The sequence below is a fragment of the Falco punctatus genome (genome assembly GCF_963210335.1).
Source record: "Falco punctatus genome assembly, chromosome: 11".
Lineage (NCBI taxonomy): Eukaryota > Metazoa > Chordata > Aves > Falconiformes > Falconidae > Falco > Falco punctatus.
This window is the reverse complement of record NC_137591.1, coordinates 35,268,873-35,285,487: the sequence shown is the minus strand read 5'-3', so window position 1 is coordinate 35,285,487 and position 16,615 is coordinate 35,268,873. Positions and strand designations below refer to the sequence as shown.

General features: G+C 42.4%; 1 protein-coding gene across 1 annotated transcript in view; it reads right to left on the bottom strand.

Annotated features, from left to right (window-relative positions):
• The window catches only part of NR5A2 (nuclear receptor subfamily 5 group A member 2), a 107,700-nt gene extending 93,021 nt beyond the window's left edge, over positions 1-14,679 (bottom strand). The window contains exon 1 of the mRNA XM_080406797.1: positions 4,725-14,679. Within this exon, the coding sequence (XP_080262923.1) occupies positions 4,725-4,788 (64 nt within the window). The 5' untranslated portion in view covers positions 4,789-14,679. The remainder of the gene's footprint in view (positions 1-4,724) is intronic.
• Between the last annotated feature and the right edge of the window lie 1,936 nt (positions 14,680-16,615).

Sequence of the window (16,615 nt, the reverse complement as noted above, 5' to 3'; positions counted from 1 at the left end):
CCGCTCCGATCGCTCCTGCCTGCCGCGGGGTCGGCGGCTTCCCTCGGTAACGGAGCGGGGGGTCCGAAAGCAGGGCCCCGCCCCGCCCGCCCCCGCCCCGCAGCGGGGCCGCTGCCTGGCCGCGGCCGGGCCCCGGGGAGGCGGCGGGCGGACCCGACCCCCGCCCGACCCCGGCCCTCCCCGCGCTGTCGGTCACTGACGGGCCTGCTGAGGGTCCTGCCTGCGCTGCCCCGACGGAGCCAGCGCCTGGTTCAAAAGCCGGAGCCCGGTCTGGAAACAGAACACCAAACGTATTTGTATATCAAGCAAAGCTCCTGTCAGGGCTGAGCGCCGGCCGCGGTATCGTAAGAGATAATTGATTTCTATCTTGCACAGACAGGCTTAAAAATGAATTTTTTTTTTGCTGAGACAACTGACCTTGATCTGTTGGTGGAAAAAAAACCCCGATGTTTTAGGTCTGCTTATCCTTCCCCCCCCCTCCCCCCCCCCCCCCCCCCCCCCAATTATGTTTTGAAGCTTGGAAAACTTTATTTAAAAAATAATTTGATAGCTCATCTTTATAATGAAAAAAATTTAAGCTCATCTCTCTCTCCTTCTCCACACATAAGCATAAAACAAACCACGAGAAGATAAACTAGCATAGTTTAAACTGATAAATCTTAATAAGGATTTTTTATGTATTCATTTCTGTTCATTGTATATAAGAGTGTATTAATATATATTCATATATGTTTGCATATCTATGTAATATAGATAAGGTACTTGTGTAATATATGAGTAAACACTAGGCATTATATAGTAATCTGGCATGAGACTCTGTAACCGTTTTCCCCACAATGCAGCCAAACACAACTCCTGCTGCAAATAATTCTTCCCTTTCACCTTATATAAAGACAAGTTTGAGAGCTGACCTCTAAATTACCCACACGGACGAGTGGCTGGAGGAGTTTTGCCAGCAATGGTGATTTCCCTCTGGAGACCACAGGCATCATCATTGTTACTTTGCCTCATGTATTTGGGCATATAAAATCAGACTAACTGGAAAAAATCGGGTGCAAATGTAAATACTGCCCCTTTTGTAAATAGCTCATTTGCAGTATAGTGATGGGAAAAGTATTTAATGGGAAGAAAATTGATTAAAGAATGGCACCAGAATTTCACTGTTAAAAAAAAAAAAAAAAAGAAATCACCTACAGCTCAGGTCTTGCAGTGCCCACACAGCCTAAACTGTTCACTCCTGTGGGAGCTTTGCCTGCATCATTGCTGGGCAAAATCCTAATCCAAACTGCTAAAGATAATATTTTCTGTCTGTGTTAATTGTATGAAATTTCATTATATATCCACTCTATTAATAATAATAATAATAATACAGAAAAACAAACCTTGCCAAACTCAATAGCACTAATTATAATACTGTAAAATGCCTGAGGACATGCTTTAAAATTAAGATGGCAGTAAGTATTATATGAGCTGAAAAATTTTACAGTAAGAGACTGCAAGTAGATTATTTTTCCTCTCATATAACCATTTTTTCAAGTTAGTGAAACAGTTATTTCTGTTAAATAATTACAGCTAATGCTTATAAAAATTGCATGGTGTCCCTGATGACGCTAAGACAAAAGGCTGATTAGAGTAAACATGAAACTAGTCAAGTAGCTTTGTATTGCCCTGGAACATGGCAGAAGAAAAAAATCATGGCACTTCCATAAAAATTTTCCTAAATCCATACAATTTTCTTCGTCTAGGAGATAGGATGTACTATTAAGGTTTTGTGAATACCAGCTGCCTCTTTGGCTATATGACTGTAAACCTAAAAGCAATTGCCAACAACAGGTAGTGCCGGCTCACACCCCAGCTCCAGGCTGGTTGTGTTTGCTCCGCAAGGGACAGACACTGCTATGTGACTCCGTGGAGTGTCCCCAGCGTTCATGGGAGCTGGACCAGGCCCTCCTTGCTGCCAGAAAGCTAGGCCATTCTTGCTGTGACACGTCACTGATTTAGACCAAAGCTTAACTTCTCCATCCCCAGATGGGTGACTGCGCCGGGTGCACCTTTGCAAAGCAGGTGCTCCCTGACAAGGGCCGTCTCAGCCCCTGCGACAGGGGCAGCAGCAAGTGCCTCTGGCCTGGGCGTCTGGAGGGTGAGGGCTGCGTAGCAGGCCCTCATGAGCCCACCCGCTCTGCCTCTGCTTAGAGAGGAAAAAGCAAAGGAGGCACTGGGAGAGACTGGGCAAAAGTGAAAGACCACGGATGCGATTTACTCTGAAGAGCTCTTGGCCCTGCTGCGGGTTGCACTCGCACTCTGGTAGGACAGCTTTTTCTTCCAAAGACCTACTCTCCAAGTGCAACTAAGAACACAATCCAGCTCCTTCTTATCTGGTTCCCCCAGCTCCAAGCAGAGGCCCACTGGGTGGTGCTGGTTTCATTTAACCCTTACAGGTATGCGGTGATCGGTTTACGGTGCCAAGTTAGATGGGATTTTCAGAGATGCCACCATGGGCTCTGACTGTGCAGTGTCACACAAGGGCAGAACCCTCCCCCCGACCCAGTGCGCACAGGGTTTTGGAGAATTTCACAGGTTTTAGACCTGCTTTTTTCTGGGCCATGCTTTGTGAATCTGTCCTGGTATAGCCATGATACAGCACACGTATAAGTGCATTTCGGAGGTACGGTGACAAGAGCGCTCTGCTGACTTACATCTCCCACCAATTTGTTTCTCAGATCCACATGATTTAGGGAGCTCAGGCCTGCTAGTCTTTTGGGAACTATGAAAATGGCACTTAGTTGGTCTAAATATAACAGATAAGAGTGTCTTATTTTCCTTTCCCCTTGGGCTGTACCCTTTCACCCTGAAAAACCTTATCTGAGCTCCTCAGATACATGTGAGGTATCATTAGGTTACTATCCCATGCTGAAGGCTGAGGAGAGAGGCCCAGAGGCTATTCCAGCACCTTTCCCTCCCTAGCAGGCAGAAAGAGCAAAAGTTGGAGCAAGGCCTGAGGGGAAGCTGGACTTGCCCCCCACCATTTTCCATGTGTTTCTGGGGGCACAGCTGTGCAGAGCAGCACCTCACACCTGTAGAGAAACACCAGAGGGTCTCTGGCTTTGACTTCTCTGTGGCTTTGCTGAGATCAGACCTTCTGGCCTGATGGTCTAACCCTGGTCACAGCCATGCCCAACAGCTCAGGAGGGCCCTGTGTCTTCCTGTTGTTGTGGATGGGATACCCTGACAACACTGCCAGAGGGACCACATGGCTCCCTCTGAGGAGAAGCACCAGAGTCCCATCCTGGAGTGGGGCTGCCATCAGGCACAGCTGGCCAGCAGGCAGGTGGTTGTGGGCCTGGTGGTGCGATCCATGGGACATTAGTCCTCCAGCCACCCATTTGCAGCCAGCAAACCTCGCTACAGCATGGGGCATGGTTCTTGTGCAGGAGGTGTAGAGCAGGTGAAGAGACTGAGAAGGGAGCCCTTGGGGGCCATCTGCCTGGGACACAGCTAGGCCTGAGGCAGGACCCCCTCCCACTGGCACCCTCCCCTTACGAGAAGCAGCAGCTCCACCCAGGAGATCAAGACCAGGTTTCAGCTGTGTTTGGGGCTGTTTCCTGCAGCTGGTGCGGTGGCATTGTCCCAAAGCCTCCCTTGGTGGTGAGGTGCCCGTATCCCACCCAGCATCGGGGTGAGCACCTCACCTGCCATCTGATGATGCACACTGGGGGCAAAAGGAGGAGACCAAGCCCTGGTTCCCACATGCAGGCCAAAGCTCCCTTCTTTCATCCTTGCCATAAACTGCTGTGCTGAGACGCAGCCTTGAAAAACCCTGGGTCATGGAACCTGCTGTGCTGGCTTGTGAAGAGCCTTCCACTCCATGAAGGTTTCCCTTGGCAAACCTTCTCCAGTCCCACTCAGCCCCTGCCCCAGCCTGGGCACGGGATGACAGGGCAGGGGATGCTATCGCCCGCCAAAGGAAAGGCACCTCCCTCCCGGTGTCTGGGGAGAGACAGAATGACTCGAGGTAGGAGGTGTGAGGGAAGGGTGGGGAGGTGGTGGGGAGAAGCACCTCCCCTGCATGGCTCAGCCACCGACACCGCAGCCCTGGCAGCCTGGGGCAGCTGCCTGTGCAATGCCCCTTGTGCCTGCAAGCCAGAGTGACCCGCACCTGCAGGCTTTCTGATGGGGAGAGGGTGCTATTTCCATATGCTACTGAAACTATTCGCTGCTTTGCTGCTCTGGAGTCTTAATAGACTTTTGTTATCCAGCCCACCCTCGCTGATGATGATATATCTGATGATATATCTGCATTTTTAGCTATAGAAAATAACCTGCATTCGACATGTGTATTACAGAAAAGACCCAAAAACATTCCTGAGGTTTTCTTCAACAAGAATAGTCAGGCCAGAAGCAATTTAAATCTAATTTTTGCAAATGTTTATACACGCACAATTTCAAAGTTATTAGCAGTTGTAATAGATAAAGATACTATTAATTATCTGATTACATATTTGATAATCACATTATCTCTGGAGAAAATCGTTAGTCACTGAATTGTCAGCTGCTTTCTTACATTTTTATGCTGTATTGTAAAGTTCTTCTTTTGCCTAAATACACGTGCAAATTAATCAGTTTTGTTGGTTTGCCCGATTGGAATGATTTTTTTCAGTTTGGAGAGCCCCAGGTCTAACATATTTATGCAGAGTCTTCAAAACAGTTAGAAAACTGTTACTTACCAACTGATGTAAGTCCATGTTTTATAGATTCCTGTATGATGGCTGTGTGGGAACCAGAAGACATTATTAGGTATAAATATATAGTACCCTTGGGTGCAAGGTATACCGCATTGAGTACAGAAGAGGTGTAGCCTGTAAACTTTTCTGTCCTTGAGACCCAGGCTATAATAACCTTTAGTGAAAGTCGGCGTGATGAACAACAAAAAAAAATATCCAAGAATTCAGAAAGTAACAAGCATGTCTTTGAGTGGACTCTGTACTTTTTCCAGCATTAGTGACCTGCTGTAAACCATGTATCCCATTTCATGATAGTCTCTAATCAGAAGAATTGGAACTTGTGATAGGTTTGGCACTGTCACGTGATTTTGTACAGCTTGATAAGAGGACCCTGTTATAAAGTGACAGCAAAAGAGATAAGAACTCTTGGCAGATAATGGCAGAGAAATGATTAACCTAAGAGTGGAGAGGTGCTATGAAGCCCAGAGAGTGGAAGGTTGTAAAGTTGTGGGGTCATAAGATCATAGTGAGTGGATGAAAAGCCATACCAATGTTAAGTGTAATGACTATAAACTCAGACTTGTGACCTGTCTTCTTGATGTCATCACCTCTTTGCACAGTGGACAGCAAGCATGGTTGTTTTGGCTTCTGTAAACACTCTTCGGATGGCAAAACAAGCAAGCATTAATTCCTTAAAGGAGGCTTCTGAGTGCTCTTGGGATTCTACACTCTGAGTAACAGCACCAGCAAATCCTGGGCGATGGTTTGTCAGACAAAACCATTTTTATTGCCCCAGTCTTCAGGTTGGAGACTAGCTCCAGGCTGTAGCCATTTAGTTGAAAGCGTACACTACTTTCTCAGTAAAGAGCTTTACAACATATTTAAACACTGATACCCAGGATTATGATACATAGACAGTATTGCGCTCACCTCTAAGTCTGCGGGGTATAATGCCCATCCACAGCATGTCAGATGGCTGTCAACTGTTTTGTTGTAAATAATCATTGTAAAGGTGGGTGTGTAGATGACTGGGTGATTTTTCAGCTCAGCTGTGAGTGGGTGAGGCTCTGCTTTCACACCCACCAGAGGGAAGGCAGGGGCACGCCAGCTCCCTGGGTGATGCAGTGCTGCATGTACAGCAGCCTGAGTGCAGTGTGGCTTCTCCGTGCCCTGCGGTGCCACTGGCAGCCTCTGCACCTGTAGCCTGATAGATCAAGCCTGCATACACTTTGGGAGATCAGACTCACTGAGCTTGAATAATCAGATGATATTTGATATTTCAAGTATCTTGAAAAACAGAGTGAAGTTATTCCACTGTGGGCTAGATCTGAAGCCTCTTTAAGTCAGTGGGAGCTTTTTTCTCTTTAAATTTGCAGAGGGCTGTAAAGCAGCATATGCTCTTTTATATACTTTGTCATGGTGGTTAGACTTTGATGATAAAGTGGCAGACAGGTTAGTTCCTGCTCAAACTGAACTGCTTTTCAGGCTTCTCCTGGCCCAGATGAGAGCTAGAATGCTGCTCTGAAAATGGGGTTGATGTGGTGAACCATGCAGCAATTGGGCCTTACAGCCAGGAGGCCTGAATTATCGCTTGGTCTGTGCAGTACTGCCCCCCTCTAGAGCCCCTCGTAGCAAGGATGCAGGCTGTAGAGGGAAGGCCTGATTTTCCAAATTCGTATTAAACAACTGCACGTGCCTTTTGTTTGCTTTATTTACCATGCTGGAGAGTATAAATCAGACAATTGTTCACCCAATTAATAAGTCACAGTCATAAATACTCTATCTATGGTACACACAGTGAGTAAAATCATATAGATTTATGCACCAAAATCTTCTAGAAGTTAAGTTTCTCTTCCGCTTTTTTATACTTGTAATTATACTTGTAAAGTTAGCAAACTCTACCAAGGTGCCTCACAGCAATTCTATTAATATTACTGGCTTGCAACGTGTATGAAATGCTTTAAAAGCAAAACATGCTATGTGAGTGTATCTTCCTATTTATTACAGGAAAAAAGCTAATTTAAAAGTCTCATTAAACAGATACTATGAGTGTTTTTTCAGGGTCACTGGTATTTTTTATCAGTTTAGACTGAGTGAAAGCTGGAAGTCAGCTTTTACAACAAAATTCATACAAACCTAAACAATTTGATTCTCTGTCTATTCTAATTCATTTGGTCATCAAATAGATTTTCAATTCAATTCATAAAAAATGAAAATCATTTATTTCATCAGTAAAAGCATGTCTTTGGGGACTGGGGATAAAATAAATGAGAAATACTGCAAATGATACTGTGCTTAGAAACTTTCCACTTTGTCATCAGAGATGTTGCTGGAGCACTGCTGGCCCATATGCAAGTCTCTCTGTAAAGGAATCTGCCTTATGTGGGGGAGAGAGATATTAAATCATAGGAAATATAAAGAAACTTCATGCTTTTGGCTTCAACCACTGTCATTCCTTTCCTTTTTTTGCATCAGTATCAAATGTCAGGGTGACTGAAAAATGTTCTTTTCCTTTCTGATACTTTGTCTCCACGGATAGAGGAATGTATGCCAGGTGCATAACCAGACAGATTTTCTTTGCCTTTCTTTATACCTAGTCTAGTGGGGGAAAAGAAACTCATAGGGAAACTCCAGGACAACCTGTATCAGCCTGTGATCCAGCTGCTTGATATGTTTAGCAGAGATATGTTTGGGCCCCAGCTGAAGAAAGTACATAAGGGTGTGCATAAAGAGGTATATGAGTTGTACCACTGAAGCTACGTCCCTGAGTTCATGGCTGAATACTTTGCCTGGCCAGGAATTTTGAACTGTAGCTTTGCACATGGAAGTCCCCAGTAAAGTAGCCACTGACCTTACTCCAAGCAGCTTTTCCTAACCGTGGCTGAAGCATCATAAACTCATTTTGTATCTCGGTGTTTTTCAGGCCCCCTCCCTCACTTTCTTTTCCTCTTTTCATCCCAAGAGGGTAAGACAAGGGTTTTGAAAGGTAATTTTGTTATTTCACACATGCCCTTCTGTCAGAGGTCTTTCAGGAAGATAATTAATCTAAAAAAACTTAGGTGTTTTTTTTCCCACTTGTATGATGAAATTGTCCCTTGTTTGTCCCCCAGAAAAATGTCCCTCAAAGAAAGTGTACCTGATTTCAAAAGCTTGGCAACAATCCCTCTTTTGACTGTTGCACATCAAATTATTTTGCAACCATTTATCACAAAAATGGAGTCAGAAGGAGTTTCTCCTCTCGTGGCCATTTTCACAAGTTGTGTTTCTTTTGGGCACTTAAAGGATGCAAAGAAATAAGCTTCGGAAATGGACTGATGAATGAACAGTGACCTTTTCAAAGAGTTTTAATCCATGACTTGTATACGTTGGTGTAAATTTAGTGAGGTCAGTCAGGATTTTGTAATTTTCTTTTAACATTTTGGATGTTGCTCTTCTCAAGGTATTGTCATCTTTATTATCAATACATCTCAGAAAGGGTAAGTGTTCAAGCACAGCATGCATCAAATGAGGGACACGATCCTCATTCTACTGAAAGTCCAGGGCAGACGTGGCATTGACCTTGGCATGAGCTGTCTCGTCCTGAGAGTAGTCCAGTTGGTTTCAGCTGGAGGTTTGCTTAGGTGGAAAGAGATTTGCAAAATCTGTTCTTTGATCTGGAAATCGCTCTTTTAAAACTATCCTTCGTTACAGTCATTCCAATATTCTTCCTGATCTATCACAAACATTTAAAATTCTTTTGGATGCTTCAGTGCATTTTCTCCACCTTCATGAATTTTATATTATTTTACATGTGCAAAACCAAGACATTAAAAATACAGTTTTAAGCCTTTTCCCCAGTAGTAGTTCTGTAAAAGAAATTAAGAAAATCTGATATATCTGGTGATCTTCACCTTTTGGGTTTTTCAGTGAAGTAATTACAGCACTGAAATGTAGAGTTCTAATTTATTAAGTTAATTCTATCAGTTGATTCTCAGTTCCTGTTTGGTCTTATGGTATGACTGCACTATTAAACGCCTTGTTATTTTTGTTTACTTACATATACATATGTTACATGTTATTTTTATCACCTCAGTAATAGAATATAATGGCATTAAAATACATTTCAGCATATGCTACTCCTTACTTGTGATTTTCAGCATATTCAAATGCAACTCTGGTGAGCAGAAACAAGGTAAGTTCTTTGTGGGTGTTCAAAATGTGAAGTGTTTTCCCTGACTACGTTAATCAGTGTATTTTAACCTCTCATGTGTTTCTGTTCTCTGTTTGGATGACCACAATTTAATAGAAACTGTATTTGGAGATGAATAATGAATTGTAGGAATTACAAAATTACTTCTTGTGGCTTTTCCCTAATAATTACAAACATTTTAGTGAATATTTCTGCTAATAAATCCATATCTAGAAAAGGAGGTAAATGCAGACATTTGTAAGAACTTTCTTAGGTTAAATGAGCAATCAGGAAACCTTCAGGACTATTTAGGAGGAAAACTGTTCTGTGCAGAATGAAGCATACAGTCGTGGATCACAGAAGTTCTCTTGGCTTTAACTGAAGGAGTGGGATGAGTTCTGGTGGGATACAGATTTAGTGCTAGGTCTCTGCACTGGAGAAATAAAACTTTTTCTTGGTGTGTGAAGAGCTATCTAGGCAAGTTTTATCTTCCTGTCTATTTATGTAAGTAGCTTCAATTTTAATTTCTTGCACAAATCCTTTTCTTCAATAATCTAACTTATTGGTGTACAAAGAGAAATTATATCGATTAGTTACTCACTGAACCTTTTCAAAGCTTATCCAGGAGATATTTACTAGAAATAGGAGCAGAGTGTTTGACTTTGTGAGAAAAGAACAGATTTCTGTGAAACAGGCAGGGGGAAATTACTTCCACCTATGTAGCAGTAACAGGTGTTGTGAACTCATCCATCATCTCACATAGCACTCAGGAGCAGAAAACAGTTTCTTCTTAGAGCACTATTAATAAAATGTCAGAAATATATTACTTCAGAAGGGAGGAGAAAGAGAGGAGAAAGAGTCTTAAAGTGGATCTTAAGTGGAACTAAAAACCTTTTGAATTTGGTAGCTAGATTATCTGTTTTTTCAAGATATGTATATACGTGCAAAGGATGACACTGTTACCACCCCCGCCCTCCCCACCCCACCCCCCTCCCCCCCAACACCTTAGCTTAAGGCAGGATGGAAATACCAAGACTTACTTCAGGAAGGTAAATCCTGAAAGACCCTGAGTGCTCTGATGAGTTCCTGACTAATTTCTACTCCTGGAGGAAGCACACGGACTGGTTTTGCTTGAGACCATGGAATAAGAGTGAGCTGAATGCTAAGGGAAGGTGAAAGACTGGCAAGAGAAAGCAGGTCAGAGTGGCATTTCGTGTGTAAGGAAAGCAGGTCTCCTCACTGAAACTCATTTATTGAACCAGGAATGGCAGGATGTCTGGATGGACCACCCTGCAGCCAGGGGGAGGAGGAGTCAAAACTTAGGGCTCAAGCGAGGGGTCAGAGCTGGTGTAGGGAAGAGCTTCCACTTCTTTCTGTATTCCCACTGAGCAAGTGCACAGTCTGTTCCAATTTCAAAGCCGACTTTCATTGGGAAGGACACTGGACAGGAGAGAAAAGTGGAATAAAGGCCATTCACAAATAAGGATTTCAGATCATTTTATTAATAACTGTGAGAAACGTAGCACCTGGCAGGAGAGATAAATGGATTTTCCTAAGCTCTGTTATAGGCAGGTAAATATTGCTCTGGTTTATGGCACTAATAATTAAACAGAACACTAGACTTTCTCTTGGCAATTTAAAATTTAAGATGGTTGTTTTCTGGAGGCATATGCTGGAATCTGAATAGCAGTAATTACTTTAGATGTAAGCTTCTAATAAAACCCCATATCTATTCTGTCCAATGCGTAGATTTCATAAGCATATATAACACTGAAGAAAGAGTTTTTTCATTGTCTTCCAAGTCATCTAGGAATCACTCTTGCTAAATGTTGCAGTTCTTAAAAAATAGAACAAGTAAACAAGATCTGAGAAATACTTTATTCCTTCAAGAACATAGTCTCCCTAGTGCAGTTACATGAATAATAGATCAGTATAACATATTAATTAATATTTTTATATCCTTTTATACAATGTGTCTACAGTTTGTAGACAGTACACTTACTTTATTTTATATGCTTAGACCACAGTGAAAAATGCAGATGACCCTGGAACTAGAGTGCTTATATTTCTGGGGAGAGCAGTAGCACCTGGGATTTCTGAGGGATCCTGACTTTCAGGGAACAGCTTTAAATTCCGCTGCTAATGGTGGCACACAAGTCTCCAGCTCCTGTCCAGCCACTCCATTTGTATAGTGCCTAGACAAATTTTTTTGCCTGGAACTAGGGCTTTTGGGTACTTCTACCACACCAGGAAATATAAACAGATTTCAGATACCCTTATTTCTGTATTGTTATAACTGTGAACTGATGTTATTCTCCTCCTACAGCCGTTGCTCTTGCTGTCCCCTGGTCACTCCTGCCTGCCTTCCCTTCAGACTGAAACACTTTTCAGTGGCCCAGACAACAGCGTGTACAGCCGAGACAGGGACCTGATCACGACTGCTGGAGAATTCTGTATTAGAAATATACATGTGTATACAGAGCAAGAGGTACTGAATAGAGCAATAGTAGGATGGTAAAGAAAGAGAAACTTTTGCCAGGGCACTAATAGGCCTCACCAGGGCCACTCCCTGGCTGCCTGCCCACCAGGCCACCGGCTCATTTAAGCTCCAGCTGTGTGACCCAGCCCCTTCCTTGAGCTGTGCTGGATGGGAACCTGCACCAGAGCGATCCTTTGGGCTTCCTGGCTTGGCCTCAGACCTGGCGGATTTTATTGCTTCCACCCAAGGACCATGGGAGCATTGGTAGGACTTGCCACCACTCTGCTTGATCGGCTGCCGTGCCGTGGGACTGTGCTGTGCCGGTGAGCTCCCTGCCTGGTCTGTGTTGTTGCTGCCCTTAGCTCTTAGTTTTCTTCCCCTCAGGGTGCAGCTGGCCCTCACTGCTCCCTGACAGCTTTTGTAGGAGCTTTCCTCATCCCTTCCTAAGAATGGGCCATAACTACTTTTGTAATGAAGCACAGGGCCTTGCTGGGGACTTGCGTGTGCTTCTCAGTTAGGATGTGAAGGCTTTTCAAATAGCAGTCTGATAATTTTAGGATTCTCCCTATGGATATATAATTTTGGACTTTTTTCTTTTATAAAGCGGGAAGCAATTTTGCTCTGTAGTTCACAACAAAGGGCACCCTTTAGTGGTGCTTGGACAGGGCACTGCTGACCTTCACGAGATCTTGCTTGCAGAAGCCTCGCTCCAGCTCCAGCTTAGGTGGTTGCTGTGTGGATGCACAGCCCTTCTCAGCTGCTTGCTAGTGTGTTGAGAGGAGACAGAGAGCTTGCCCAGGTGAGAGGTTAATGCCAGGACATGCATAATGTGTGGCTCTAGCATGTTTCTGGAAAATGATCCCTTTGCCTTGTGTTACTATTAACTCGCTGTAATGTTTGACACTCATGCATCAGTTGATGGGAAGTAATGACAGAACAATAACTATTGATTTTTCATTTCATATTAACAGCATGGCAAGTTCTGAATCTGATAGTGAGGGTAGGATGCCAGGTGTTCCTATTTGGCTGTAAGAGAAGTATCTTGCCTGCCTTGGATCCTCACCTTTTATCTCAGGAAGCTGTATAGAATTCTCTTGTTAAGGCATCAGAGTTTCACACACTATAAAATATACACCATTTTGTGATGATTTTCAGCCTTGGAGCAAGCATCCATTGAGCTTAAAATAAATAAATGTACTGGATCAATTATTTACTCAAAGCACACTGAGACAAATGACAGAAGAGGGATAGAATGGAGTGGAACTTTTTTCTGACTCAAGATCCATGTTCAGGCAAATATAGAGACACGGATTTCAGTTGGTGGAGATTCCAACGAGATTTATCATTTTTTTAATAAAAAGAAATAATGAACTAGAATATTTTCCTAACATTCTGGTGAGAACTGTTTTAGTCAAGTCTCTGACACAGTAGTTGTATAAAATGTTGGGAAGGAACAAGTGCTGAGACTTTATTGGTTTGAAGTTTCAAAAGTTTGTAAAATGTTCTGTAATTTTGCAACAGACTCTAGGATTTTGGCAGGACATCAAGGATTTCTATATCATTTCTCCTATAGTATCAGTAGTCTCAAGAAACTAGCAGAATTCAAGTGAAATTGTGGTAGCTTAAAATGTTTCCACAACGTGAATGAAAGCACGCTTTGTTACTTCAAACACAAATGTTTTTATCTCTTGCTTCTTCATTCTGTTGCTGACTGGTTTTATTTCCCCTCCCTTTTGACTTTGGATCTCATTTTTCCCTTTTTGCCTGGTCCTTCACTGTCTCCAGTTTTGGACAGCTTTCCTCTGGCTGATGCTTCCCATATATGTCTGAAATTTGGCACCTGCACCGCAAACTTTCTGAAATGTAGATGTTGAAGATGTTGCACTGCTGCTGTTACTAGAAATTGTTCTTTTATTTAAAGAAGGGGTACAGTAAATAGTCTATATGTGCAACACTAGTAGCATAAGGATGTACTCTTGTGCTGAAGTCTCCCGATGAATAAGAATTGCTTTTAACCCTTGATATTGCACTGTGTTCTCTATGTCCTTTGATAGCATTTGCCTCAATTGCAGCATGGTCTTTGGATCCCCATGGTTTTGTTCACCTGGAAAGTTGCAATCAACAATGTTGTTTCAGTTTCTGAGTCCCTCTGACTACACTGGACTCTGGGGGCTGTTGGGACCCCATTCCTGATCTGGTCTATGCTGAAAGCAGCTGCGCAGGGAAAACCTTTCTTGCAGGGAGCTTTATTAGAGCAGAACTGTTGGTGAAGCTACAGCCTCAGTGATTTTGCCATATAAAAAAGCCCTGTTCTTTTTAAAAAAAACCAACAAAAAACCCAACACCAAACACTACAGCAAATGCTAAAAAGCTTTAGCTCTGGGGCTTTATAATAGATTCTGATGGGATTTGAAGCTAATCCTGATCCTATTGCAAAAGTTCATTTGTTGAGAAAGGATTCATCTCAGACAGCCATGTCAATATGTCTTAACTGCCTCATGTGGGAGGTAACTGTTGATAACTTCAAAAGTGAATACGCATTTATTGTATCTGGAAGTGGTCTGTTGGGCTGAGTTCTATACAATCTTTACAAAAAGGTATCATATTTTATCTCTGAAGCAGTTTCTATGCCTTGATTGCTATAAAACCAGCTATGAACCCACTTAAGTATATTATTTTGATAAACTTGCCCAAAATCTAAGCATCCCAGAATTTCCACAGCTATGTTTTTGATTTTGCCAAACCATCTTTAAGATAAGCTGACTAGAAAATACAAGTTAAACATGTTAAAATGAAACCTCCAAGAAACCTGAGCTTTCCATGCAAGACGTCTCTGTGCACAGGGTAACGCTGAGACCTGGCAGAGTTTCACAGACAGGACCTGTAAGCCTGCAGCTTTCTGCCTGTGGAAGTTAAAAAGAACCATCTTTAAAGCAGACAGACCAAAGTTTCTGGATAGTGAATGAAGTGATCCTCACTTTATCTTATTTGATATCATTACCCACAATGTCAAAAGCTGTCTGAAATGTATAGTACTTTGTACTTCTCCTTAAGCCTCTGTTGCTTTTATACCATTGTTCTGAGAAGCTGTTTAGTGAATTTTGAATTACTGTGATGATATGATTCAGTCCCAGAGTCACTACAAGGCACAAAGGCCCTATTGTCCTACCAGGTTACCCAAGTGTTGTAAAGGAGAGTTTGCTACTTGTAGTTTTCTGAACAGTTTATCATGTTTCAAGCATGCCAGACAAGAGGAGAAGCCTTAATAAAGTACATAACTTGGAGATGAAGCCTACTTGGTACACCCCCCCCCCCCCAGTGTGAACATGCTTTTAGGTAAGGTACCACTAATACAGTCTACATTTCTTCACAGCAAGTGTCGTATTTCTAGGGCCATCCATCTGCTTCTTAAGTGGGTACACAGATTCCCTAGTAAGGAACTAGGTTTCATGAAATAGTAAGGGTTTTATTATGGCCTAATGGTTTTCACAGAAACTTGCACCAGTTTTACAATGGTGTGATGTTAACTCAGGGCTGCGTTATTGGCAGATGTGTTTCTATTGACATTTTGGTAGAAACCAGGTGAATTGTCACCCCGGCTAACCCAATGGAAGTACATCTGAGTGCAGAATTGTATTGATTTATCAGTGTTCACCAAGCACCTTAGCCACATCAACAGCTTTAGTTGTATCCATCCTAAAACTGTGTTTAAACAGGACAGTCATAATAATAGAAGGGGAAATTCACTGAAATACAGCACGTCTTCAGGATCAGAACGGCATTTTGGAGAGGCTGATATTGCTGAGTTGGCTGACTTACAGTTTCTGCTGGATTTCAAAGTGACTTGTTATTTCCCCATATTAAATGGGATGAAGTGTTGCTAGCTGGAAATCGGCAGGTATCTTCTTAGGGTGAAACAGTGGTGGTGGGTGGGAGAACACATAGCCCTTTCCTTCTTCCCTTAGAAATCTGAATATCAGCAGGGCACAACTCCACCTTGTGCTTCCCAGATGACTGAGCAGAGAGACCCCTCCAGCACCTTAAGGAAGCAGCCTCACTCCCAACAGGTCACATGTGTTTTTACAGGCAGTTACATTATATTCTCTGAACTCTTACGTTTCTTATTCATAACCTTCTGTGGACGTTTTTTTTTGTCTTTGTGTTACTTTATTTCTCCTTCGTCATTATCAGACAAATTAAATGAAATCTTTACTGATGTTCAAGAAAAACAATAGTGTGAGGCAATGCTGTTTTCATTATTATAAACGGTTTCTGTACAAAAAGGATTCAGCTCTGATAACAGAGAGGAACTATTTTGTAGCAGAGTTTCCTGTACATCTGTGCTAAAGTGGAGTGCATCTCATTCTAGTGCGGGAAGTGCAACATATGAAGCTATTAGAGATGACCTGTAATATGGAATACAAAAAATGTCCAGATGAATGCATAAAAATCCCTTTATCATGCTGCTATTTGTCTTGAAGCAAACTATTTTATAATTCAAACTGTCACGAGGGGCTGCCCTACCAGGATGAGTACAATGAGAAGGCAGAGTAGTCTGTTGATCTGTTTTTATTATGTAGTATATATAACATGCACTGGAGTTAATTTAGTAAGTGTCAACAGTGCTTTTTTTTAATTGTGACATGATCTGTTTTTACTGGAAAACACCCCAGATGAGGCTTGCGTAGCAGTGTATAACATTCACAAAGTGGTTAGAATGCTTTCGGTGAGCTTTAAGCAGCGTTTAAAATCATGATTCCACAAGGTGTTTTTATCTCATAAAATACTAGTAGCATTACACCTGAGATCTACTGTGTTTTAATGTCATGTTATTGTTACGTGTCCCCTCTCTGTCTACAGGGCTGTGCAACAGCAGTAATCACTCTTCAAGTAGTGTGATTCAAAAGAGGTTTGTTAGTCAGCATTGAGCTATGGTGATTCACACTTGCTGAAGGTCTAGTTGAAGGTTCATAAAGCTTATTGAAATAAGAGATAACAGGTATCACAGAAATGCAAAATATTGTATCAGTGAGATAAATGGAAGAAAATGGTGTTCAATTTTTACCAATGAAAAAACACAGAAGTCTGAAAGAAAATCTGAGGCACATTATAAATTTAGTCTGTAATGACTTCTGTTCTTCTGGTATTGGTTCTGTATTTTATTATATGTAGTAAAATATCCTGATTAAGAATAATCAAACTGGTCCTCTTGGAATTACAGTTGCTAGGTCTTGGGTATGAGTAAAG